General features: G+C 56.9%; 2 protein-coding genes across 12 annotated transcripts in view; both read right to left on the bottom strand.

Moving 5' to 3' along the window:
* Nucleotides 1-4,483, bottom strand: part of MCF2L (MCF.2 cell line derived transforming sequence like) — a 202,252-nt gene extending 197,769 nt beyond the window's left edge. Inside the window, exon 1 of the mRNA XM_058438087.1 lies at nucleotides 4,400-4,483. The gene's annotated coding sequence lies outside the window, so the exon portion shown is untranslated. The remainder of the gene's footprint in view (nucleotides 1-4,399) is intronic.
* Nucleotides 4,484-14,057: 9,574 nt separating this feature from the next.
* Nucleotides 14,058-25,367, bottom strand: part of ATP11A (ATPase phospholipid transporting 11A) — a 184,143-nt gene continuing 172,833 nt past the window's right edge. For 2 of the 11 annotated variants that reach the window (XM_058438082.1, XM_058438084.1), the window contains 3 exons: nucleotides 25,133-25,236; nucleotides 22,914-23,079; nucleotides 14,058-16,995 (listed from right to left, as the gene is read on the bottom strand). In XM_058438082.1, the coding sequence (XP_058294065.1) occupies nucleotides 16,744-16,995; nucleotides 22,914-23,079; nucleotides 25,133-25,236 (522 nt within the window). In that variant the 3' untranslated portion in view covers nucleotides 14,058-16,743. Of the gene's footprint in view, nucleotides 16,996-18,166; nucleotides 20,616-22,913; nucleotides 23,080-25,132; nucleotides 25,237-25,367 lie in introns of those variants that run through there. The other 9 variants (XM_032151388.2, XM_032151384.2, XM_032151387.2 and 6 more) reach the window with 9 other exon arrangements.

Raw genomic sequence — 25,367 nt, 5'->3', positions numbered from 1 at the left:
GCAGCCGAATAGCAAATGGAGGAGGGGAGGCGAGTGCTGACGGTCCCAGGGGTGGGAGCACCACGGGGGAGTGAAGGACGCTGGGGCAGGAGGAGCAGGGCCTGCATGGCCGTGGGCGTTACCCCTGCTGCTGCCGCGTCTGGCAGGATGGGCCCCAGGGAGGCTGCGAGTGGCCAGTGGTGAAAGGCTGGACCTGGACTCAGTTCCAGCACCTGCCGAGCTCGGTTCACGGGGATGGTTCCTTTACCCAGCAGCAGCGTGGGCAGCCTCCTCTGCACACAGGTTCCAAGCAAACAAAACAAACACGCACCCACCTCACGCCCCGCACCCAGCTTGGGTAGAGCGCGGAGAGGCTCAGAGGCCGTGGAGCACCTGTCCATGCTGGGGGAAGCCGCTGAGGACTGGGCGGACTTTACGTCAGCCACACATGCAGGGGAAGCAGTGAGCTCGCGGTCACACAGTGTGTCCCATCCCAGGCGCTGGGCACTAAAGATAGGAAGGTCCCCGCCGCCGCTGCACGGCTTCCACTCACGACACCGTGTCGTCAAGCGTAAATTGCCAGTATTAATAATAGCGTGGGGTAGAGGTGGAGGCGGTGGCCGTAGGACAGGTGGAGCTGGGAGAGCTTCCCTAAAGAGTGAAGGCTGCAAAGCCACGACCCGGGGCCGGGGTGGGGGCAGGGGCCGGGGCTGGGGCTGGACGGGCCACAGGGCACCTCCAGGGCTGTCTCTGCTGCCACAGGGTGAGAGGTCAGCTGGGCCTTGGCACAGAGCAGGTGCCAGGCCAATACCCCTGACTGCAGCCCTCACTCCAGTCCCCACTGCCAGTCAGCACCGCCCTCACCACGGCTCCACCTGCCGTGTCTCCACCTGCCACGTCTCCACCTCACTCTAGTCCGCCCACCTGGACACAGAAGCGGGCCTGTCCCCACAGGAGTCAGTCCTGCTTTCTTTCTGCCGTTTCTCTAATCAATGAAAAGTGAAGATGGAGATTTCGAAGACAACACGGTTACCCTCTCCGGTCTCCACGGCATCACTTTCTCACTAGATTTGCTTTGATTTCCTTACCTCATGATGGAAATGTCAGTAATGCCTTCACTTTCTCAACAGGTGGGGCTGCATGGCCCCCACCAGTGACTTACATCCTACATTTCATCCGGGACGTCCCATAGCTTCCCAGCCCTGGTTCCAATGGCCGCTTGAGCCATCATTGTCCCTGCTGTGGAACTCCATGGGGACGACCTTTCAGGGTTCCGAGGAGATCCCAGGCATGGTTGGGGAGGAGGAGTGGGCTTCCTGTGAACCCCGCAGAGCTGGCTGGGGCAGCCCTGATGCTCCACCGAGTCTGGTTCATGCTGGGCTCCTGACCACCACGTTCACGATGGTGGCCCTCACAGATGTCCAAAAGCTTCTCGGTGGCCATAGTGTCCCGTACCCTACCGTGGGCTGAGAGCTCGGAGAGGTTCACTTTAGGAAGCCAGGAGCAACCCTCATGATGTAGCTTTTCCAAAGCGGGGGTTGCCATGAACAGGCCGTGTGAGTCACAGGCCGCCAAGGCCTCCAGACAAGACTTGAAATTCTCAAAGCGCCACTGCCGCTTCCAGCTGGCCACGCACTAAGGACTCTGCCACCCGCACTCCGAGCTGGGGCCCTGTGCTCCGCCAGCCTGGCCTCCTCTCAGGGTGGGCTCTCAGCCTGCATGGCCCCTGACCAGTGCCCTGCTGTGCCCTGAAGGACCCTCCACAGGGAACCCATTGATGACTCAAGTTGGACCCTAGAATCACCACTGAGTAACTGCCGCAGACGCAGGGCCCCGTTCCCTCCGTGAGGCGGGAAGGTCTGTTGTGGGACCCGGGAACCTGCACTGGGATGCCAGAGGGCTCCTGCCACCAAGATGCAGCCCAGAGCCGTGCACCTGCCACATGAGAGTCTCACAGCGTCCTTGGGAGCCAGTGCGGACAGTGAAGCGGGGTGGGCTGCACAGAAAGGTGGGCTGCACCCAGAACCTTACAACTCCACCCTTCCGCTCACAGTGCTCACTGTGGCTGCTCCAGGAGCCTCTGAAAATGATCCCAAATCATCTCAACTGCTGACAAAAGGCTGCCAACCAGTGGCGTTCTCGGCCAGTCTGTCTACACCACTCATCTCCTCCATGCCCTCTGCCAATCCCAGGCCTTCTCCCACCACATTACACATGCAAATTACATGGCTGTAAAGACAGGGGGGCCTCTCTTCTGAAGTGACCTTGAGTCACCAAGAGGCTGCCTTTTCCAAGATAAACGTTCAGATTCCAGTCAAAGTCTTCCCTGGGGTCCTCGATGTGAGCAAGGGTGCATCTCCACAGCAGAGCTGACTGGGACCACCCATTCCGGGACCAGGTAAAGGGAAACCTCAGGAGGAGGCCTTGGGGGGCGGTGAAGAGACCTGAATTCCAGAGAAGGACAGATGTGAAGCTGCACACAGCCCTTTCATCTTGCAGCAAATCCATCACCTTGGTGAGGTTGATGACTGTGTCCCTTCCCCTCTGCACCTGGCTGTGCCTGCAGGCCCTGAATTCAGCACAGTGATGGGGGAGGTGGTACCACGGGGTCCCTGCCAAAGTCTGTAGGTTCCTAAGCCCACCTTCTAATGTTGCAGACCCTTCACAGATTCCAGCAGTTTCCCACAATCTCAGGTTTCACAGCAATTCTGTGAGGCCTCCAAAGGAGGGGCCCCCTCATTTCACAGACGTATGGGGGGTTCTTGGGGAAACCCAGTGTGGAAGTTTGAACCACGGACACCTGGGCCCCTGCACAGCCCAGTGAAATCGGGGACACCGGGACCCCTGCACAGCTCGGTGAAATCGGGGACACCGGGACCCCTGCACAGCCCGGTGAAATCGGGGACACCGGGACCCCTGCACAGCCCGGTGAAATCGGGGACACCAGGACGCCTGCACAGCCCGGTGAAATCAGGGACACCGGGACCCCTGCACAGCCCGGTGAAGTTGGGACCTGGGAGGGCGGGGCCGGCCCCACAGGATGGGGAAGAGCTGAAGGAGGGTCCTGAGGGAGGCTTAAAACCCCGGTCTCCTGCCCACCTAGCTGCCAGCTCGCCCCAGAGTCCTCACTGCCCCCCGGGACTGAGGGCTCCACAGGCTCCCGGGGTCCCGTCCCCCCAGCTACCCACGGAGGCTGCAGAACTCAGGCAATGCCTGGGTGTGCACTCCGTTCTCACGACCAGCCCTGGACCCCTCGCTCCACAGTTTGCATGTTAGGAGCCCCGGAGGGCTAGAGGCTCCTCCTCAGTCCCAGCATCCAGTACCCACCTGGCCATGTGGGTCTCCTGCTTGCCAGGGAGGGGACCACACTGACACTCTGCAGCCTGCAGCCCTGGGGACTGCACTTCTATTTTTGTGGCCAGCCGTGTCTGTCCCCGTGGCCACACATCCTGGGGCCTCCTACAGCCATGCCGGCACATCCTGCCTGGGCAGCTCAAGCCACCTTAACCCCTTCAGGGTCCCGGCTCTGTGAGGGTCATCCGGCCCCGCCCCTGGGCGGGAGTTTCCAGGGAGTGAGCCCGCCTGCGCTCCAGAGCCCCCTCTGGCCCCGCCCTCCCGCAGCATCCTATATAAGGGTCTGAAGCCAGGCCAGGGGCCCACAGCTGGGAGAAGAGCCACAGAGGGCCCAGGGCAACCGAGCCAGGTCAAAAGGAGCTCCTAGGAGGAGTCCGCCCAGCCCGCACTCCACCGCCTTCCCGCAGTCTGTTTGGGGACCTGTGGCCAAGGGGACCCCGGCCCGGGACAAATAGGCAGATGAAAGATGCAGGTGTGGGCCCGACCCCAGGCTACCCTCCCCTCCAGCACTGTCCCCAGCCACCAGGTGTGGGCCCGACCCCAGCCGGACCCCAGGCTACCCTTCCCTCCAGCACTGTCCCCAGCCACCAGGTGTGGGCCCGACCCCAGCCGGACCCCAGGCTACCCTTCCCTCCAGCACTGTCCCTAGGTGCTGTCCTGGACACTGGCCCCCATCGTTCTGGCAGGTAGAGGTGGGCAGAGCTCCCGGGGTGGCCCTACGAGGTGCCCAAGGGAACGTCGGCAGAAGCCCGTCCAGGGGGTAACACCTGCCGGGGTGTGAGGACCCCCGTGACAATGCGGAGGGGCCTGGGCGCCTGGACACTCGCGGGGGCTCCTCCACTGCCATTTCGAGCCCCCCAGGCGCCTCGAAGTTCCCAGAGCAGGACGCTGGGCAGGGGCAGCGGGGGCCGATCCCAGGCCGTCCTGACCGCGAGCCGGGTCCCAGCGCCTGTCCCCAGCCAGGCTAAGGGGGGCGCGGGGGAGACGGCCCCGCTCCGGGAGCGACCGCGACGCTTCCTGCCCGGCTCCGCCCCGCGCCCCCTCCAGGCCCCCGCCCCGCGCGCACCTGCCGCCCGTGGTGCTGCCCTCCCGCGTCCGCCGAGCTCCGCGCCCCGCAGGTGTCCGCGCGTCCTGACGCCTCTTCCCAGGGCTGAGCGGACACTGGGCAGGGAGGGAGAAGGGGCGGGGCGGGGCGGGGCGCGGGGAGGGCTGGAGGGGGAGGGGAGGATACGGGCCCGGAGGCGGGGGCGGGGGCGGGGCGGGGCGGGGGCGGGGCGGGGCGGGGCGGGGCGCGGGGAGGGCTGGAGGGGGAGGGGAGGATACGGGCCCGGAGGCGGGGGCGGGGCGGGGCGGGGCGGGGCGGGGCGGGGCGGGGGCCAGAGCCCAGAGCGGCGGGGTAAGGGCGGCGAGGCGGGGCCATGGGAAGAGCCTCCGCCTCTCTCCCTCTTCCCCTCTCTCCACCCTTTGCTCTCCTCACCCATCCCCCTCTTCCCACCCCTCCCTGCTGTGCCCGAGACGGGGAAGGGGGCGACAGGGTAGGGGTGTGACGGGGGCGGGGGGTGCGGCTCGACGTGGGCAGCGGGGCGGGGCCGTGCCTAAGGGGTGCAGTTCCTGCCACCTGGGGTCACCCTCGGCCCCTTCCAGAGGGGAGAGGGCTGGACAAGGGGACGGGTCGGAGGTCTTCTGGGGCCCAGGCCTCACTTCCTTGGGCTTACATGTAAAACGGGGTCCCACCTGCCCCCCTGGATCCGAGCCAGCTGGCAGGGAAGTTGTGTCCACTCTGAAGCCCCACAGGGACCCAGCTGGGATCGCCCTAGCTGGACCCTTCCCTGCAGCTTCCCAGGAGAAAGCTGGGGCACGTGGGACAGGGCTGGGGCCACTGGAATGTGGCCCAGCTGAGCTGACCAGCCTGTGACATCAGATAAGTCACTAACAAACCCTTCTGGCCTGTGTTCTCATCTGTGCAGCCATCCCAGAGCTCCTGGGGTCCACGGCTTAGTGCACACAGAGCTCCCGGCATGCCAAAACGCAGATTACCAGTTAACCAGGTTAGCAGCGGAAATCAGGGCTGCCCCTGATATGTATCAGAAGGGCTAGGGTTTCCCGTGTTTAGGTCCTAGGGTAAAAAGGGACAGGAACCCACCTCACTCTTCGGCGCTGGAGTAAGGAGCTGCTGGTCTGTGGGTCGCGGTACAGGACGCTGGCCTCTGCTTTGGTACCTAACAGTGCAGCAGAAGTTGTTTGCAAAACAAACAAAACAAAACAAAAGAACTATAAAAGACCCCACCATTTAGTTCTTGTGTCTTCCAAGATTCAGTGGAAACTTATTGATAACTTAAGAAAAAAGCAAAGTGGCATAAAAAGGTGAAATCATGGAAGATGCGAACCCAGCTATAGACTTTAGCACTTGCAGTTGGAGTTTTAAAATGTCTCCATTTAGTGGGTAAAAAGAGGAAGCCTGTTTGAATGAAATGAAAACAAAGCTCTGGCAGGAGGGAGATAAACATTAACCAAGCAGGCAGCGGAAAGTGCAGTCCACCGCGCTGTGCCCACCGGAGGTCAGAACACCGAGGGCAGGCGTGTGATACACAGAGAGACTGAGGTCCAGGACGAGGGTGCGTGGACCGTGCCTGGCTGCAGAATTTCTCTCGGGCGGGAGCACGTGCGTTCAGGGACTGGATCCTTCCTCCTACAAGCATGCTCCCTGGAGCAGCGGCAGCATCGGTGACCGTGCAGGGACCCCGGGCCCCACTCAGACCCGCAGGGAGTAGGTCCACTGGGGAGCCTGCCCTCCCCAGCATGCAGAACCCTGCAGAGACCTGTGCAGGGGGCAGGAGAGGGGTCCAGGAAGGGCCAGAACCTGCCAGCATGGGCAGGAAAGGGGTAGGCTGGGCTCAGGGAAGGAGGGGGGATGATTTGAGAGGGACAGGAAATTAAACCCAAGGGAACTCCCTCAGCCCAGTAATGTTTCTTCACATAATTAGCCACGGAGAGAGGAAGGGCTTGTCACTAGCAACGCATTCAGGAGCTTTGAGAATCGGACTGCAACAGGCTTTCCTTCTCAAAGGTGCCTCAGTTAAAAAGGTCAGAGTGGGCCCACATGGTGTTTCTTACCTGTTTTTTGTTTGTTTGTTTTTTTGGAGACCAACGCCCCCTTTCTCATGCTGGCATCAAAGACCTTCTGGTAACATAGCACATTCTGTCAGACTGTCAGACAGGCTGAATTAAATATCATTTAATCGAGCAATAAAAGTCCAAAGGGAGGCTGCCCGTGGGAACCTGCCCTGAGAATCTCCTGCAGGACGTGCAAGCAGATGGCACCGTGGCTGCGGAAAAGGAGGGGACAGGCAGTGACCCCAGCCAGGGTGCAGGCTCAAACCCACAGGTGCATGGACAGTGGGCACCACACTGGAACAGAGTTTGCCAGGAAGCACGGATTCCCACCTGATATCCTGAAAGATGCCTCCGCCTGCACACCGTGGGTGGGCATGGAGCTGGCCCGCAGCCCTCGGGGGACAAACAGACAGACAAGAAGCCAGAACGTCTTCTCCATGAAAGGTTTCTGCGTTGGCAACCAATGCAGCGAAAATACAGAGGACAAAACCCCAAGATGTGTGTGCCTTCAGAAAAGGCTAGGGCTCATTCTAAAGTTGAGGCAATTCAAGAGGAAATTAATTCAGCCGAGGACAAAGGCCCAGAGACGCGCATCACAGGCTGCCCGCGGTGCCCTGCTGGGGCCAGGCTTGTTAGGGCCAGGCAAGCCCTTTGTGCTCCACCAGCTTTCACAGCCTCAGAAGCCCAGTGGGGCACAAGGAGATTACGTCACAAACAGGTTCTCCTGTGAGCACAGCAGGAGGAGCAGAGACCTCAGGGACAACTCCCACCAGGGCGTCACTGCCTACCGGTGAGCAGATCCCGCAGGAGCTGAGGCTGCAGGGAAAGCCAGATGGATGCCGCACTGTAGCACACCTGCAGACTCGGCACACGTGTCTGGGCTCTGTACATGGAGCGGGGGAGTACGATCTGCCTCTGTAGATTCCACATAAGCCGTGCGGCACTTACAGCGAGCTCAGGTAGCAGGCACCTGGGAAGCCGTGGTGCCCGTGCCTGTGACCCCAAAGGCTGGAATCCTTCCAGGGCATCTCTGTGTGGTCACTGTGTCCCATGAGCAGTTTAGGAAGGTTCATCTGCTTCCAAATTGTTCCAATTTCTCACCTTAGCGTTGGAAACTTTACCATCGGAGATTAAACGCCTTATGTGAAAGCATTGCTCCCACAAAGATGTCTGTACAGGAAAGAAAAAGAGTGATCATATCTCGGGTGGGAGACACCTTTGTGCTCGCCTTACACAGCCGAAGAAGGCGGCGACAGTGTCCTCCCACCTACAGAGAAAAGACCACAGGGCCCCCTTGTAAACCTGTAGCCACCCCAGTTTGTCTCGGAATCTGCCCTTCTGTGTTGGACGCGCCACAGGCAGACTCGGGCCTGGCCCCTCTGCAGTTCTGGGTGGCTGGAGGGAGCAGGGCAGGGCTACCCTGGCCTCCTCCAGCCCCCAAATCTGCACAAACCCTGCCTAGACAAGACAGCGGTACTGTCCCTCCCTCACCCCCTCCTCGAGAACGAAGGCACCGAGGTCTTGGCTTCTCCCTGGCCAGGTGCCGTCCGGCTCTGCCTCACGGGCTCCAGCTGTACGGGGAGGGCTTCCTGCCAGTCCTTGTCCCAAAACCTCTGGCCAGGGTGGTCTGGCTACAGCCCGCAGCTGGCACCCAGCACCTGGAATCCTCAGTGGGAAGCTGAGCCGGGCAGGGGCTCTGAGTCTGTGTCCAGCCAGCCCTGTGGTCACTGAGTCCTTCCTCTGCCCCAGGCCCCGTGCTGGACACAGGGCTCGGCCCGGAACGAGGCAAAGTCTCTCACTTCTTGGAGCTTACGTCTCAGTAAAAATACAGAAAATAGGTTAATGAACACAGACACAGCCTCAGATCGGGGTGAGATTCATGCTGTGAAGGCAAAGAACGCGGATCGGGAGGGCAGGTGGGGTGGTGGCCTGCGCCAGGGCCCGCTGGGAAGCAGAGACAGACAGGACCCAGCCGTCCACGAGGGCCCAGGAGCAGTCCACGGAGTGGGAGGCAGATGTGGGTGTGTACAGAGACAGAGACAACAAATATAGACACCTTTTGGGGAGAATTTTGCTAAAACAAGGAGGTGAGAAACAAGAGCTGAGCTGGGTTTCTGTTTGAGACTCTCCTGCTGCCCCGATGGCTTGGCCGGCAGGAAGACAGTGATGCTGCCACGGAGACCGTGAGAGGTCGCCCGGCCGCCACAGCCCACTCCTTCCCCTAGGGCAACGGCGAGGGGTCACCTGCCCGCCACGGCCTGCTCTTCTCTTTTAGAGTAAACACTGATGTCATAAGAAGTCAGGAAACTGTGTGAGATGAGTGAGATGTTGATTTTAGCCCCATTTTGGTGCGTGCTGCCTCGGCTCATCCTCTGCGGGCGGCTTGCCTGTTGCTGTGTGTCTGGCTCCGCCCTGCTCTGAGCAGGGGCCCCGGGTGGCTTCCTGGATGCCTTTGCGGGCTGGGGACACCCGGGACCCTCTCGGTCCATCGCAGTCACCCAGGTTGAGCCACTCAGAACCGACGGCAGGTGAGCTCCCCTGGTGGGTTCCAGGTTGTCATCCAAAGAGCAGCCATGGCCTTAAACACCCCTCCAACCCCACCCCACCGCCGCGCAGGCCCGGATCCACCCCGCAGGCTGCCACAGCTGCTCCCAGGTGTGACTGCCCTGAAGCTGGAGGAGGCATTTCCATGGCTCCTCAGAACGGAGTGTTAGGGGTTGAATTGTGTCTTCCAAAAAGAGATGTCGGAGTGCTAACTCCCAGTGCCTCAGAACGTGGCCTTGGTTGGAGATGGGGTCTTTACAGACGCGACCGAGCTAAAAGGAGGTCAGTGGGGCGGGCCCTGACCCCAGCGCTGCATGGAGAGCGCCCAGAGGAGGTGCAGTTGGAGGATGGGGCGGTGCTTCCACACCTGGGGAGACCCGGGGATTGGTGCACAGATGAGCCTCTGCAGTGTGCTCAACTGAAGCACGTGTTTCACCCATGCTTTTGAGGTAGGCACATGGCTCCTCCTCTCCCAGCAAACAATTTTTGATTCCAACTTTTATTTCTTCTCCGGGCTCCATCCTCCTCCTCCCTCTCTCTTGGCCCCAGGTGCTGCTGGAATGTCCCCTTTGCTGGGACACCGGAGGACACCCGAACAAACCAGCCTCCCTGTCAGATCCTGGAGGCTGCCCCAAACCAGCATCTGTGGCTCCACATGATCTGAGGACCATTTTATGCCGGCCTCGCTCTCCCTCCAGCCCTTCTGGGCTTGGCTGGCCTTCCCCCATCCCCCGAGCCCTCCCAGCAATCCTGTCCCAGGTGAGAGTATGAGGCTGGCATGGAACAGTCCTCAGTTGATGTGGTGGAGCAGCAGATGCCCTGGGCAGGCTGGTGGATGCCAGAACACCCTGAGGACACCTGAGGACACCTGAGGATGCCCCGAGGACGCCCCGAGGATACCTCTCGAGACACCGGGAAGGGGCTCCTGTGGGTTCTGTCCCTGCGTCCCTCCCACACCTGGGCCCGTTCACTGGCAGGCCACATGCTATGCTATTGCGGAAAGCAGTCGTCAGGACAGGCTGCACGAGGTGAGCGGGTTCACTGCGCGTGCGAAGGCCCGGCAACCTCTTTAGGACAGGGCCTGTCCTCGTCCACCTCAGGACCCCCCGCCACTGAGCAAGTGCCTCACAGGCCACACGGGCGGCTCTGGGAGCCCCAGCATCAACGCGGGGCACGCAACGCCACACGGGCCACACCTTCCTCCATCCTCACTGCTGCAGGCACACAGACACTCCCATTCAGGTCCCCAGGCAGCATCATCTGCTGTGAGGGCCTTGGGTGGCCTGTGTGGTTGATGATGTTTGCTAAACACCCACAGAGGTCCCCAGTGACTTCACATCTGCAGTTAATAAAAGATCTTTGGCACGGGACAGATGGGCCAGTGTGGAGGGCAAGCTTGCATCCCCCTCTGGCTTCCCCAGGAGGCCCTGATGGGCAGGGAGGGCCAGGCTTCCTTCTCCCCAGGCAGTGGGCAGGCTCACTGGGCATCTCGCTTTCAGGATTCATGTCTTCTGTCTGGAGAGCAGGGGGAGGTGGAGCGAGTTTGGGTCACTCATTAGGGGCCAGGCCTTCCCACCCTAGTGCCCCCTGGGACCAACCTGCTCTGCCCCTCCCCTCTTCTCCCCATGCCCCGCAAAATCACAGCAGTATCTGTTTTACTGCTACAAGAGGAAGATGGCTGCAGGGTTACGAGCTGGAAAGGTAAAGGTAAGCCCACATGAAGATGCTGAGAAACCAGGGAACGAGAGGAAAGCATTTCGGAGCGAATCCAGGGCGGCTGTAGGTTCATTCACCCCACAGATGCCTTCGGAGCACTGCTTGTGTGCTGCCCGTGAAAAGTAGCCCCTGACTTTGTGGCGTTCAGGAGCCAGAAAAAGTCCTATGTTTAGAATTCCAGCCTGCAAGCCAGGGGCCCTCTGTCCCCTCCCAGAGTGTTTCCCATGTGGCCCTGAGCTGAGGCTCCGTGGGAAGCAGGTGGCTGAGCAGGGAGAAGAGATGTGGCCAGGCAGGACTCAGGCACCAGCCACCAGGGATGCTCTAGGATCCACCCCAAGGCCCCTCTCCGGGTGCCCCAATGGAGCTGGGATCCCAGGAGTTGGGACCTGGTGGCTTGTTTTTGAAGTTGATGTTTCCAGACAAGACACAAAACTGCAGAGTATGACACGGCCAGGCTGGGTGGGGACTCGAGAGAGGGTGAGGTCAGGGTTGGGACAAGGCCATGGTCTCCAAGGCCAGGGGACATTCCAGGGGCTCCGTGGCAGCACTCAGAATTCTGCCAGGGCTGGGAGTGGCAGGGGGCAAATGCCCTCTACTTCAGAGTGGGAAAGGCTGGGTTCAGCCAACAGAGCCCAGGAGGCTGAAGGGCCTGGAGGAGCCTGGGGTTTGGTCAAGAGGGAAAATTGGGATGGAAAGGGGGCACCTAGACCCCAAGCATGAGGTGGCAGGCGGGGGCTCGACGGAGGTCAGGGAGGAGCTCGTGGTGGGGACAGACCAGAAGGTTGGGAAACCCAGTGGTGAGTTTCCGGTTCTGTGCAGGCGCTGGCGTCCAGGGCGGTCAGCACCAGGGCCCCACACCTGGCACACCTGGTATCCCTGCGGGGGGTGGCGGCCGAGGAACAGCCAGGGAGGGCCCACACCACCCACTGGGCTTGCCACCTTCATCCCACATAGAAGCACGCTGCGAAGTGCTGACTGTACAGTTTCTAAGAGCAAAAAATGTACACACCACTTGTGTGATTTTCTTTATAAAGAAACTGAAGCAGATTTTTATTCTTTATTGCAAGCAGATTCAGGTCTCCTGCTTAGATAATCTAGAGAAAAGTCCAATATAATATTATCAAGTCAGTTTATCTACAGAAATAAAAGTTAAAAACAGGAGCATACAAAATAAACTTTACAGAAATGTTAGATTTGGTTTAATTCACAATTTAATTTTTCAAAGCAGATTAAATGAATTCAGTTAAATGTTACTGTGTGGAGACTGATTTATGTTAATGCACCTACTATGTTTAATAATTTAAAAATAAACTCCAGTATTTATGATGATGACAACTATGGATACCATTCATGTTAAATAGATTTTTGAAGACCTTCTTTTATTACATTACATAACGAATAGACATTTTAAATGGTAACGCAGACATTATAATTTTAAGTCAGACACAATATATGCATATTAAAATTCTGTATACTTTGATAAAGTAAAAAATAAAGCTATATAAATTGATCTTTAGATTTTTTCTGCAAAAGTAGAATCACACTTTCATGACACTTCTAACGCATCCCATCAAGGCTGCTTAGAGACACACTATCAGAAAGATTTTCATTCCAGTTCACCCACCTTTAGCTTAAAAAAAAAAAAAGATTGCATTTGCCAACTGATATTTTTCCTGTTTTTAAAGTTACAAATGGGTAACTTCCTAAAGAAATGTAGGATGCAAGGACCTGCATATCGAGCTGTTAGACACTGAGTTGTCAAATAAATAATATTAACATTAAATAAAAGTGGTTGCATTATTCAATACTAGTCAGTGCAAAACATATGAGCTGAGTGGTTTGAAGGACGAGGCTGGAGGTTTCCTGCTACGGCACCAGACCCCTGGCCAAGGCTCAACTCAGAGGAGTCACCACAGCCTGTCTAAACATCTGTTTAAACCCTCAGCAAGCCGAGCGGATGGTCACGCTGCCGGAGAAGCTGGCCGCATCTGGCCTCCTCCCTCGAGACGGTGTGGCCTGCTTGTTCACCCTGTCCGCTCAGACACAGGCTGGGTTGATTGGGGCTTTAGGAGGCCGCGGCCCTTCCCAGCTGGCTCGTGGCAGAAGGCTGGCCGTGCTCCCTGACGCGTGCAGGGATGAGGTGCGGCGTGGGTGTGGCCAGTCCTGTTGTGGCTGCCTGGTATAGGGCTGAGCCGAGGGGAGGTTTCAGCTTGCGAGGCTGGACCTCCCTAAAGGGGAAAGGGCCTTGTCCAGGGCACCAAGCGTTGCTCACAGAGCAGCTGGTGTAAGTGGAGCTGCGACTTCACCCCTGGGGCCTGCTCTGCAAAGCCCAGACATTCTGCCAGGAGGGGGACTCTTCATCCCAGGGAGGCATGGGCTAGGGGCCAGGCAGCCCCATCTTCCCACGCCCGTCCAGAGGCCCCTCACAGGGGCCCTCAGGAAGGAGGCAGGATGCAGTGCAGGACACCAGGACAATGTGCACTTGTTTTGTGGCACGTGTGTGTATATGTGTATGTATTCATGTGTGCAGAAGCCTGCGCATGTGTCTGTGGTGTGTACATGTGCATGTGTAAATGTGTGGGAGCTCATGTGTGTATGGTGTGCACACGAGTTTACATGTCTGGGAACTCATGTTCGTGGTGTACACACGTGTGTGCACGTGTGTAGGAACCTGTGCGTGTTTGGGGTGTGTACATGTGCATCTGTGTGTACGTGTGAGAGCTCATGTGTGTGGTGTGTGCACGTGTGTTTACATGTCTGGGAACTTATTTGTGGTGTGTGTACACATGAATGTGCATGTGTGCAGGAGCCTGCACATGTTTGTAGTGAATGTATGTGTGCATGTGTGTGTATGCATGTGTGCAGGAGAAGCTCATACGTCTTTCTGGTGTGCACACACGTGAGAGCAAGCCTCTAGGAGCTTGCACATGTGTGCTTACCTGTACATGCATGTGTGTATCACACGTCCGTGTAGGAACTTACACTGTTCATGGTATGTGCATATGCACTGTGTGTGGGACCGTGCACACGCGTCTGTGGTATGTGTACACATGTGCACGTACTGCATGTCTGTAGGTCACACATGCTTTGATGTACACGTGTGCATGTGTGTATGCGTGTAGCTCACACTTGTGTACACATTCGTATGCATGCATGTGTGCAGGAGCTTGCATGTTTGTGGTGTGTACATGTACATATGTATGAGTGTGTTCCTGCGTGCAAGCCCCCATGTGGACATGGCTATGAGTGAGCGTGGCGCTAAAAGCCAGGGAACACACATGCAGCAGGCCCACTGTGTGTGTCTGAGATGGTCTGTGGCAGGGACTGGGTGTGAATCATGCAGCAAGACGGTCTGTGGCAGGGATTGGGTGTGAATCAGTGACCGTGTCTCTGACCAACATGCTGAATTACAAATTGATAATTTATTAACCTGTGCAGCAGCAAATAAGATTTTTCAAAACTCAACAAAGTGCTCAAAGTTGACATTACTTGCTTCAAAGTTAGTTTAAGGCAAGTAAATACTAACTACTGTGAGGTGGAAAATTGCATGAAGACCCTGCCACGCCACTCACTGAGGATCTTCTCATCCTTTTCTATCTCGTGCCCCTTGTCTATTTCAAATGATCAGGCACATTCATTTAATAATTTCCCAAGCAATTTTTAAAAAGACGTTTGGGAGTGTGTAAAAGTTTAGTGACTTTCACACTAAGACTTGTTGTCAGAGGTACATGGTGACTATCTCCACACAGCAGAGCTGGGACCCAACTTACTAAACCTTCACGTGAGAATCTTCTATTTTTAAGGCTGAAGGATGGCAATTAACAATGAAACATAGAAAGCAGATAAAATTGCAACAAATTGCAAAGAAAAAGTGTAGCAAATTATCGTGCCTTAAATATGATGTTCAACTAATCACTGCCACCAGAAATACCAAGAAAGGAAGAGGTGTGTGTAGAGAATAAAATCAAATCTGAAAATTCACATTCATCAGAGATTGGAACATTCAGTCAAAACTCTCACCAGAATCTAAATGTAAAGTGGCCAAAATTTCATAAACTTAAAAATGAAAGCTTTAAAAACCTATTTTTAAAATTAGACAATATGTTAAATAAATGAATAAAAGAGATATAAACAGCTATGAAAATACTTCAGTGCAAAGGCAATTTTAAGATTTCTAAAAAAATACATTACAAATAATTTGTTAACTGAACATACAGAGAATCTGCCCCCGCTACAGGTATTACATTTATGCCCATATTGGGTTCTTAAAAAGGGCTGTAAAAATGCACACGCCATTGTTTGCGGGGGTAGCGTGGGCAGGGCTGCCAAGCCAGGGCGGCCACACAAGGACCTCAGGGCAGGGTGGCCCTGGGGACGCCTGCAGCTTGCCCCTCGGGACAGAGCAGAGTCTTCCCCCTTCTGTCTGCTCAAGCCAGTTGCTCACTACCCTCATCTTTGGTGTGGTGTTTATTTGTCACCTTATTTTATCCCAACCACTGTGTTCACTGTTCTTACCACTGATTTATCCTCTGGTTCGAATAAATATTTTATAGGTAAAAGATTATACAATCAAATGGTTAAATTTGAGCTTCCAAAAATACCTACTGTCGAGCACCTCGGAAACACCCTCTGGGTTTCACTTGCTGGAGCCTCGTTTCGCAGCGTGGCGCCGGGCGGGCGTGAGGGCCGGCTCCTCCTCCAGCGTTGGTGGTGCTTTCCTGAAAGGCAGCAGTTTCAGCGTCTGAAGTCTGAATCTCACACTGAAATGTCTTCTTTAAGGACCATTAAGGCTACGTCAAAGATTATTTCTAGAAATAGAAATGCCAGTACAGAGAGCAACAGGGACTTCCTATCACAGCAGCCCTCGGGTTGCTAACCCACCCAGAGCAGCGCTGGACAGATCCTAAGACGAAGGAGAGCCCTGCGTGGGGACGTGGGGATGAGGGGACAAGGGGACGTGGAGACGAGGGGACTTGGGGACGAGGGGACGTGGGGACGAGTGGACATGGGGAAGAGGTGAAGGGATGTGGGGACGAGGTGACGGGATGAAGGGATGTGGTGACGGGATGAGGGGACGTGGGGACGAGGGGACGTGGGGACGAGGGGACGTGGGGATGAGGGAACGTGGGGACGCAGAGCCTGACGGGCGGAGCTGCAGCGTGGGAGGCGGGTGGAGGTGCGGTGCTGCCTGTTGGGATCCACCCGTGTCCTGTGGGCCGCCCCCATCAGCCCGAGACAGGTTCTGGTGCACGAACACCACCTTGGTGTTGACCCCTCCACGGGGACAGGGGATGTCTGCTCATCACAGCCAAATATCTGTCTCCCAGCCCTCGCACCCGCGAAATCAACATTCTCCCGTAACAGTGGACTGACGGCTCTGTGCCCTGCGAGTGGCCGATGGACATCCTGGCACTTCTGCTGCAGGGCTGGAAGCTGCCGGCGTGGTCTCGTCCCCCCACGTGGCACTGCCTTCTCCACGGGGCGGCCGGTGATGGGGAGACGGAAACAGCCAGCCCCGACACACAGGGCAGGCGGGCTTGGACGTAACCGCAGGGAAACCGCTCCCAGATGAGCAGGGTACGGCCGTGCATCCACGGGGATGATGGCATCCGAGTGACCCGGCCCTTCCCACAGCATGAGGATTGGAGGGTTGTTGAGTAAAGGATGCACCGCCACGGCTCTACCTCGCCCTGTGGAGGGCATGGGTGGCGGCCGCGCAAGCAGGAAACAGCAGCCATGGGTCCCTGGATGGCTCTTCTCTCCCAGTGACAGCAAAGGCCGATGACGGCAGGTGGGCGAAGACACGGGCCTGGGGGAGTGGCCTCTGCCTGACGGTGTGCAGGGTGGGCCAGCAGAATGTCCCTCCTGCGTTGAGCCGAATGCCTGGAGGCCACCGGTGTGGCTCAACAACCGCAGTGCTGGGTCCAGGCGGCCAGCGTGCCACGCTTGAGGGCAAGGCCTGTGACCCCTCTCCTTGCCTGCTGGGGGGGCCAGGAAGAGGCACGTGCACAGTCTCCACAGGCTTAGGACCATCCATCACACGAGCATTCCCACACGGGACCCAGGGCAGCTGTGACTCAGTTTGGAACTGCAGCGGTGATGGGAACCGCCGAGGGTGGATGGGGGCTCCGTGGACACCTTCTCCTTCCAGGCCGCGAGTGTCACCTGCTGAGAGCGGGAGCTGTACCAGGCGGCCGAGGGACAGGTGCTCTGGTAGCCTGGGCTCTGCAGAGAGGCAAGAGGGGTGAATTCTGAGTCGCAGTCCCGAGGCTGTGTGCACCCATTCTGCTGAGAGAACGAGACACACGGTCAGTCTCAGGGATCCCCACGGGGCTGCCTGGGGTGACCTGAGCCACTCTGGGATGCACTCACTACCATCGCCTCCTGCAGGAACTGCTAGACTCAACTCAGGACACGGCCTCATCCTCAGGGCAGGCCAGGCGGGATCCACCCCACCGGAGAAGCCATATGGAGGCAAGGGGTTTCTGTCTAGGAATGAGGGCCTCTCCTTTTCGGTACCAACAGAGTGACCGTCCCCCTGTCCCACCATCCCAGGGAAGAACCCAGGGGCCCCAGGGATACAGGCCATGGACGGGAAACCTACGAGCTTCCTCCCTGTACCTGGCTTCCTGTGCAGCGAGCTTGAACACCATATCGGTACCCAGAGACCACAAAAGGCGAACTCACTGCCCCAGAGAAGGCAGGCCCCACCTCACTGGGACCGGGTTGATGTAGTACTGGACGTGCCCAGCTTGCGTCCCCTTGGCATGTTGCCGTGGGTGTCACCATACGGATGGGGCCTGCATGGCTTCTGACAGCCCATTGGGGCCCTGGACGTGCACGGGCCCTGCAGGTCTGCCCAGCGAGGGCAGCGGTAGGAGGCCGGCAGCACGCATCTGTCTGATGAGGGGCCGTCCCCAGGTCAGCCCACTTTTAGACCAGGGGGCAGCGGCGGAAATGCTGGCAGGAGCAGGTGTCTTCATGGCCTCCACGGCTGTCGGAGAGGCGACAAGCTATGTGCTCCGGCTGGCACACAGAAGACCCGCACTCCCACCTGCCTGGGCCCTGGTTCCACACAAACCATGCAATAATCATGTTTGATTTCAAAGCAGGCTCCTTCCAGACAGGCCTTTTAAGTGAAGCTGTTTCCCCCGAAAGACCAAGATCATGAGCCTGTATCTGACGATGCTGGATCTGGTCAGGCTGTGTGCCATGCGTGCGGGGTGAGTGTGCACACGTGTGTGTGCACAGCATGCTCCATGTGTGGTCAGCTTGCCCTCAGGTGTGTTACTTACCTGGGACAGCAAATGCATGTGTATGTAAAGAGGGCTGCTCTTTTTCACCATGAACCTTTGTTATCAAAGACAGCACAGCACAGCACAGCACAGCAAAACTTTGGAGGAAAAACGGGTCTGACAGTCAACAGCACACGGGCGGCGTCCAGCAGCCGCACAGTTACCTAGCATGGAGCTAACTGCGCCTTGGCCGCCGTAGGAGGTCCTTCAGGAGGGGCCCGTCGCTGCTCTGTGCGGCCTGGACTGCAGCCTTGTGCTTCACGCCCCTCTGCAAGGCGAGGAAAGATACTGAGCGATGTGGGCCACGTGGGGCTGTGAGCCGGTGCCCGTGAGCACCGGGAGTGCTCTGGCCTCTGCCTGCACCATCTGTGGGACCCCAGCAGGAAGAGGCTCGAAGCCCCTGTTGGAGTCTGCATGGGGTGTCACGGAGCTGCCAGGGCAAGGGCTCGGGGCCTCTTGGGAAAACACTGTCCCAGCAGGGCCGCTCCCATGAAGAGCCCAAGCCCAGAAATGAGACAGTGACAGGCTCCGGGACGGCCTATGGCACCTGCGGGAGGCAGAGGGTCCGAGGTCCCTCGGCTGGAAGGTCTACCAGGCACCTCTGCAATCCTGAAGCCACACGTTCAGCCACACGCCCACTTCCACGGCAGACAGCGAGCTCCAGGAACCGCTCTACCAGGGCCCTGCGACGGAGTGTCCTGAGGCCAACGTGCTCACAGAACTCCACTGAGATCTTGTAGCCCAGCCTTATTCAAGGAATAAGGGAAGCACAGGAGCTGAAGAACTGCAGGCTTGGAATTGCAGAATTGCTCGTCTGAATGGGCAAACGCCCAGGTGAGGAGAAGCAGGAAACTAAGGATGAGGCTGCCACCCTTCCCGGGGACAGTGATGGAGAAGTGAACTGCATGCAGATACGCAGAGATGCCAGCACGGGCATATATGTGCGAATCGCACATATATAATATATGCATCTGAGGCCTGTGATGCTTCTCTTTTCCGTAGGAACAGGTTAAAAGAAAGCCATCCACCGGAAGTAACACATGCCCCAGGTGAGGACTAGTGACATGTTTATTCCTCCAAAGTTTTGCAGAATGCAGGTGGTCTCAGCGCCACGGCGTGTTCCTGTGTGCGCCGGGCACGTGCTGGCTGCAGGCGCTGTGTGTTCAAGTGCGGACGCCGGCCCTGCCTGCGGGGGTCATGCCAGGGCCCAAGGCCTCGCAGGGGGCAGGAGAAACTCCGTGCCACTGTCTCTACGCAGCCGGGCTCAGCTTCTGCACATGCTCAGAAGCAAATCAGCTCTCAACAAACTACATCAATAGGTAGAATGCTTATTTTCAGCTCAGAGTTGGCATGCTTTAATCGGTTTCTTAAGGACCTCTCATGAGTTATTAAAATGTTCCTAATGATTTCATCCTAAATGTTTTCAAGTACAGAAATGGTGAGATGAAATTCTGCAATTTAATCTAACAAATTCTGATGACACTAAATTAGAAAAATTTTGATTCTGATTAATTGCTTGGACTTAAAAAAGGACCATTTTGTCAGTTAAAAATCATGTTTAAAATATATAAAAGATGATGTTATTAAAGGGAAAAAAAGGCTTTTTCTGCCTTAGGCATTTTTCTAAGCTGCATTTGGTAAAACAGTAATACCAAGTATGCATTTTCAAAGCATCATTAATTTGGAGGCATGCGTGAATGCGGTATTTGGTGCAGGAGCACACGGCTGAAAGACAGAACGCGACTTCAGGACGGCGCGCAGGCCCCTGCAATCTCGGCTCTGACCACGGACACCACCGCGGGAAAATGGTGCGTGAACGCCTCTACGTTGCCCAGATAGGCAAAGGTTGTCATTTTTAAAGCAAATTATTAATAGAAGGCTTTTTTGAAAAACAATGAGGTCTTCATTTAAAAAACAGTAAAAAGGGAATTTGGTCAAACATCTGACACCAAACACTTCTGTCCCCTCTTTGTCTCCAGTTGTGTGGCTCAGCCTGGCTCCCCTTTTCTGAAATGTGTGTGGGTCTTGAGCAAACCATGTTATCCTAGCTGCCCTCAGTCTTTCCAGCTGCAGAATGGGCACAGAAGTGGGTGCGTGAGGGAGGAGGCCTTGTGATATGCTCTACAGGCTGCAGAAGGGAGGGTGGGTGAGCTCAGGGCCTGAATGACCTGTGAATTGCAAACTCTCACCCTTCCTGCTTAGGAACCCCTCTGACACCTGTGTGAGGGGTCATGTGGCTGGCTCTCCGCTGTCAGCTGTGTCTGAACCCTCACAGGTGGGTTCTGAGGCTGCACAGATGCTGAGGGAGAAACCCTGGTTAACTGTGACTGATGGAAAGCACAGCCCATGATCAGTCTGTGCACGAGAAGGTGTAAGTGGTGGCGGGACTTCCCGACGTGGGGCTGCTGTACCCAGCGCCTGGTGGATGCTGCATCAAAGCACGTGGACTCGGGGCTCTGGTGACGGGCATGGCCCTGCTGCCCCGTGTCTACCATCCCAAGCGCGTGGAAGGCAGAGGAGCATCACCTTGTTCCGTCAGAAACTCAGGCTGCTGGAAGTCTGAGAAAGCATAAAGATGGTTGACTGCTCGACAGAAAGGCACTGGCTCTTAGTCTTAGCCCCGAGGTCAGCGGCCACGCACACAGGGGTGTGTGAACAAGGTGTGAGGATTTAGGCAAAGCGGTCGGAAGACGGAAGGAAACAGGAAGGAAAGAGAAACAAGAGACAGAGCTGAGTTAGTCAGAGGCTCGCCACCACGTGCACGTTCTTCTGGCCACTCTGGGCGGACGCTGGTGCCCCCCGCCGTGACCCGCCAGCCCCTCCCACCCTCTGCTTTATGCCTCCTGCAGGTCCCGCTGTGTGGCTGTTCATAAGGGTTCCCGGGGCTCTTGTGGGATGCAGAGACCCACTGCAAAACAGGGGCTTCTAAACAAAGGGTGGGATGGGGAGGGTCCTCACTAGCATTCCCAAAGTGCCCCTGAGACTCGCCCATCCTGGAGATGAGCCGCAGAGCAGAGGGCCTGTGGTCAGACGCATCCGGGGGCGTGGCCCTCGGCAGCCCCGACTCTGGAGGCTGCATGCACATTGCATGGAAGAGCCCAGACTCCTGCGGGGAGAGGCCCTCCTAACCCCCCCGAGTTCAATTCCTGCCTGCTCAGGCATCTCTGACCAAGCACCTCTGCAGCCACACGCACCCAGGGGCCAGGTGGGGCCGAGACTCTCGTAAACCCCAAGCCACACCACTGCGACCACAGCTGGGGGCCCAGTGGACACCCCAAGCTGTACCTGCTCTCTCTCGGGGTCAGACCCACAGCCCTGCTATCTCCTCTGTGCCTGGTGTCCTCGTGACATGCGTGTCTGCCGTGTCCCCATGTATGGGATATGGTTATGAACACATGTCCCGTGCACAGAGCCCTGTCTTGAACACGTGTGCCCGCGGTGGAACTGCATGGCTGAACAGCTCAGGAACCAAGGACCGTGCTTAGAGAAAACCACCACTGGACAGCTGCTGCTTGGGCCACAGGCAGGGCTGGGCAGTGGCTGCTTGGGGCCAGTGAGTTTCCCTGGAAGCACTGGGGGCCATGGAGTCTCAACCTGGGCCCCGGCTCCTGCTCCCACTGGCTCCCCTCCCTGCACAGAGGCCCCTCAGTGGGACCCTCTTATAAGCAGCTGACTTGCACGTTCTGCTGCGTTTCTCCTGCCCGTGGCCCCCGAGTCAGTGGGGCTGTGTGTGGACATTTTCACTATGCTGACAGGGGGTCTCTTCACCACGAGTTTTGCTCGCTCTGATTTTACAAACTGTGGCAGGAGGCCTGAAGGAGGGAGTGCCGGGAACTGGTGGCATCGGTTTCAACATTTTAAATCGGTACCAATGTCCCAAGAAAACTCTCAAGCCAGGGTCCCATTCTGGTGGTTGGAGGTGGGTGGTGGGTGAGGCTGTGCCCCCCGAGGGAGGGCGACCTGTCTTCCCTCCCAGCACAGCAGCACCGCTGGGAGCCAGCCCCCAGGTGTCTGAGCTGCGAGAGTGAGTCAGGGCTGGGGCCCCGGCCCCCACTCGCTGCCCATCTTCCTCCCACCTGCTCCGCTGTGTCCGTCCTGGGCAGCCTCACACCCTGCAGGAATGGCCACTGCCGGGGGCCCCCCACCCCTCGTTTCCCTACCGGGCTTCAGCACTGCCCAGTCCAGGGCCCCACCTCACGGAGTGTTAGAAATTTCGGGGATGAAACTTGAAAACCTGCAGTTAGTAGAGTCCCGAGGGACCGTGACAGGTGCAGTGGCCCTCCAAGGACAGGCAGGCTTCCCGGTAAAGCAGCAGAGGGGGGACGTGGTCACTGCCTCTGATTTAGGGTTGAGCTTGAAGCCAGGGCCCAGGTGCTGAGAAGGATGGGGGACTGGGGGCCGAGTCCTCACACCTGCCGAGCCCTGCACCTGGGGGGGCACTTGGCATCCTCACGTCTTCCCCGGACCCAGAATTCTGCTTGTGGCTAAAACTTGGGAGTGTGTAAAATAAGCAGCTCCACCAATACCAGCATTTCCTGATACAGATGCTACCGTTTCCAGCCAAATTTACCATCCTTAAAAATTATGTAATTTAACCTTTTAAAGTAATGATTAATTTTAAAAAAGGTTTGCATTTACATGAAATAATTTGCCTTTCGTATCAGTCTTTTTTCTCTTATTTGTGTCTTATTTCAGATGACTGTTTAGGTTCAAACATAAAATTAAACGTTGGTCATTGCAAATTCACCTGATGTTTAACATCATGCATCATTAGGAAACTCATTAGTGATACTTGAACTGATCACATTTTATGAAATCCAAACCTTTCACACTGCCTTTCAAAATGGTCATCTCCCAATCCTAAGGCCAGGGCCCTGAGGCACCCCCACCCTGGCTGGGGACGCTCTGTACCTGGACTCTCTCTGTTGCTGTTGGCCACAGCTGCCGGCACAGGACTTTCTTGAGGACATCGGGAAGGAGGCTGACGGTCACCAGCAGCACGATGGCCAGCCAGGCGGGCCCGCTGGACAGCATCTGGATGAACACGTAGTACATCCTCTGGTAGTTGAGGAACGGCCTGAGGAGCAGGGAAGAGAAGCCGCTGGTGAGGCACGTTCTCTCCGGGACCAGCCTCTCCACTCACTGGAGAGGCCGTTTGTTCAAGGAGTTTACACTTTTGTCAGTGAGAGTTGCTTGGCAAGCCACAGAGCCTGCACTGAATTTATCATATAAAAAATGAACGCTGAACCTCCCGGTAATGCTGGGGTAAGAGGAATGGGAGAAGGAATTATATGAAGTCATCTCAAAGGGGACATAGAAGTCTCTGAAGTTCAGTTTCACAGAAGAAAGAAAAAAAAACAAAAAAAAAACAAAGGGATTGAAATAGGGATGTTTTTCTATCTTGAAGTCTCGGATGGGATGGACGTGCCAAGCACTGGCCGTCAATACAGAGCAAGCAATTAATTCTCTCCCCAGAAAGAGGATAATTCAAAGACGTCTGCGTCAGGCTCCACGAGGGAGGCTGGCAAGGATGCAGGGACCGGTGACCCGCAGCCAGCCCCAGTCCACAGGTCCACGTCTATATGAGCCTTCCGGTAACGTTTCCTGATCGCCTTTCACATCCCAGGCACTATGGACGGTGGCAGAGACAGAGAGATAGAGCCCCACCTCCAGGAAGCACAGTGAAACTGGTATGTGGACAACAGGAGGGAAACGGGAGCAGGGCATGGTGGGCAACGGGAGGGACACGGAGCTGCTGGCAGACCTGGGACGGGGCTGGGGGCACCCATGCGGTGCTGGCAGCGGGCAGGAGGATGGGGTCTCGTCACCAAGCGGTGGTGACACGGTGAGCTCCCAGCACATCAGAGACGCGGGGTCAATGTTTTAGGAAACAATGTGAGAGGCTGTGGTTCTACCAAGGCTGACGGGCCCAGGAGCTGGTCAGAGAGGTTTTGGGATGGAATCTTCCTCTTACAGAGCCACGGCCTTCAGGGCTGCTAGAAGGGCTGAGCTCTCTAGAGCTAAGAAGCAGGGTTCTCTGGGCTGGCAGGGTGACTGACATCCTCCAAGCTTGGGTCTCATCTCTGAGACTGTGTAATGCAACCTGGGGCCACCAGGGGCCGCTGGCTGAACGAGAGAATCGGAGGGACATTTCCTGAGCTGAGAATCCCGCCCAGGTCAGGGTCCCTGAAGGATCCCGAGCAGGTTGCTGGTTTTCCCTAAGCCTGCGACTGACCCCAGGTCTGCAGAGGGCTGTGGCAGAGGCTGCTGCGCTGGGGCTGAGACTGGGACCTGGTCCTGGGCCCACCACTCAGCGTCGTTTCCTGGCTTACAGCGACAGTCTCTGGACTGACCACCCTGCCTATATCGCTCTCACCAGCTCAACACGCAGCCACCGTGGGGTTTTTAAAAGAGCCACTCAACTCTGCTGTGCTCTGCCTCGACTGACCACGACAGCCTCAAGCCAGGATCCTCACGGCTGGCGGTCCAGGAGGCCGCCGTGCCTGCTCTGCAGCCTGGTCCGGGCCCCTCTCCGCTGGCCACGGCTCCCACTCACCGAGGACCTCCTCCTGCCCGGGCCTGCGTGCCTGCTGCTCTCCCCCGAACCAGAGGCTCCCCCAGGAGTCAGGCTGCTGCGGGCAAGGTCCAGCCCCACCATGCCTGGGCCCCGTCTTGCTGTGGGGTGTGAGGATGGAGTGAGACGGGGCCTGTCGAATGCCTGGCTGGTGCCTCGTTGTGGGAGGCGGTTACCAGCTGGGACTTGCTGTGATGACGGTGCTCTTCTTCCAGGTTCCAAATGACTGTTTCTGAAAAGTCATCTCTGGCCTTTCAATCAGACATAGGTCCCCTGGTGTAGAATCCTGGTCTGTTCCTCCGTATAACTCATCACAAGCTGTTATCAGTTAGTGTCTTTCTCCCCGTGAAGGTGCAAGTCATAGGAGCAGGGACCCCCCGTGTCTTGCCCCCGACTGTATCCCAGGACCCCACATGACACCCAGCACACAGCAGGTATTCAACAAACACTTGCCCCAACCAACGAGGCTGCACAGAAAATGTGTCTTCAACCCTTGATAAAAAAATAACAATCACATGATGTTTATCAGATTATCAGCTACTTATTAGATATTTACCAGATCACTCCTCCCCAGAGAAGCGAAAAGACGACATAGAACAGCAGCGACCCCCAGATGACAAAATGGTTGATCCAAGTCCAGTAGTGTGTGTCTAATGCAAGCTAAAAGGGAAAAAAAAGGGCAGTTAACGGTGTCATCTGAGCAGTCAGAATGATCGTGATGGGCAGGACAGACAGCCAGGGGAGTGATGAAAAACTAAACCAAACATAAGACCCGGAAATGACAACTCAAT

This window comes from Hylobates moloch, unplaced genomic scaffold (assembly GCF_009828535.3).
Source record: "Hylobates moloch isolate HMO894 unplaced genomic scaffold, HMol_V3 SCAFFOLD_4, whole genome shotgun sequence".
Lineage (NCBI taxonomy): Eukaryota > Metazoa > Chordata > Mammalia > Primates > Hylobatidae > Hylobates > Hylobates moloch.
The sequence above is the reverse complement of the archived record's forward strand: the minus strand, read 5'-3'. Positions and strand labels throughout refer to the sequence as shown.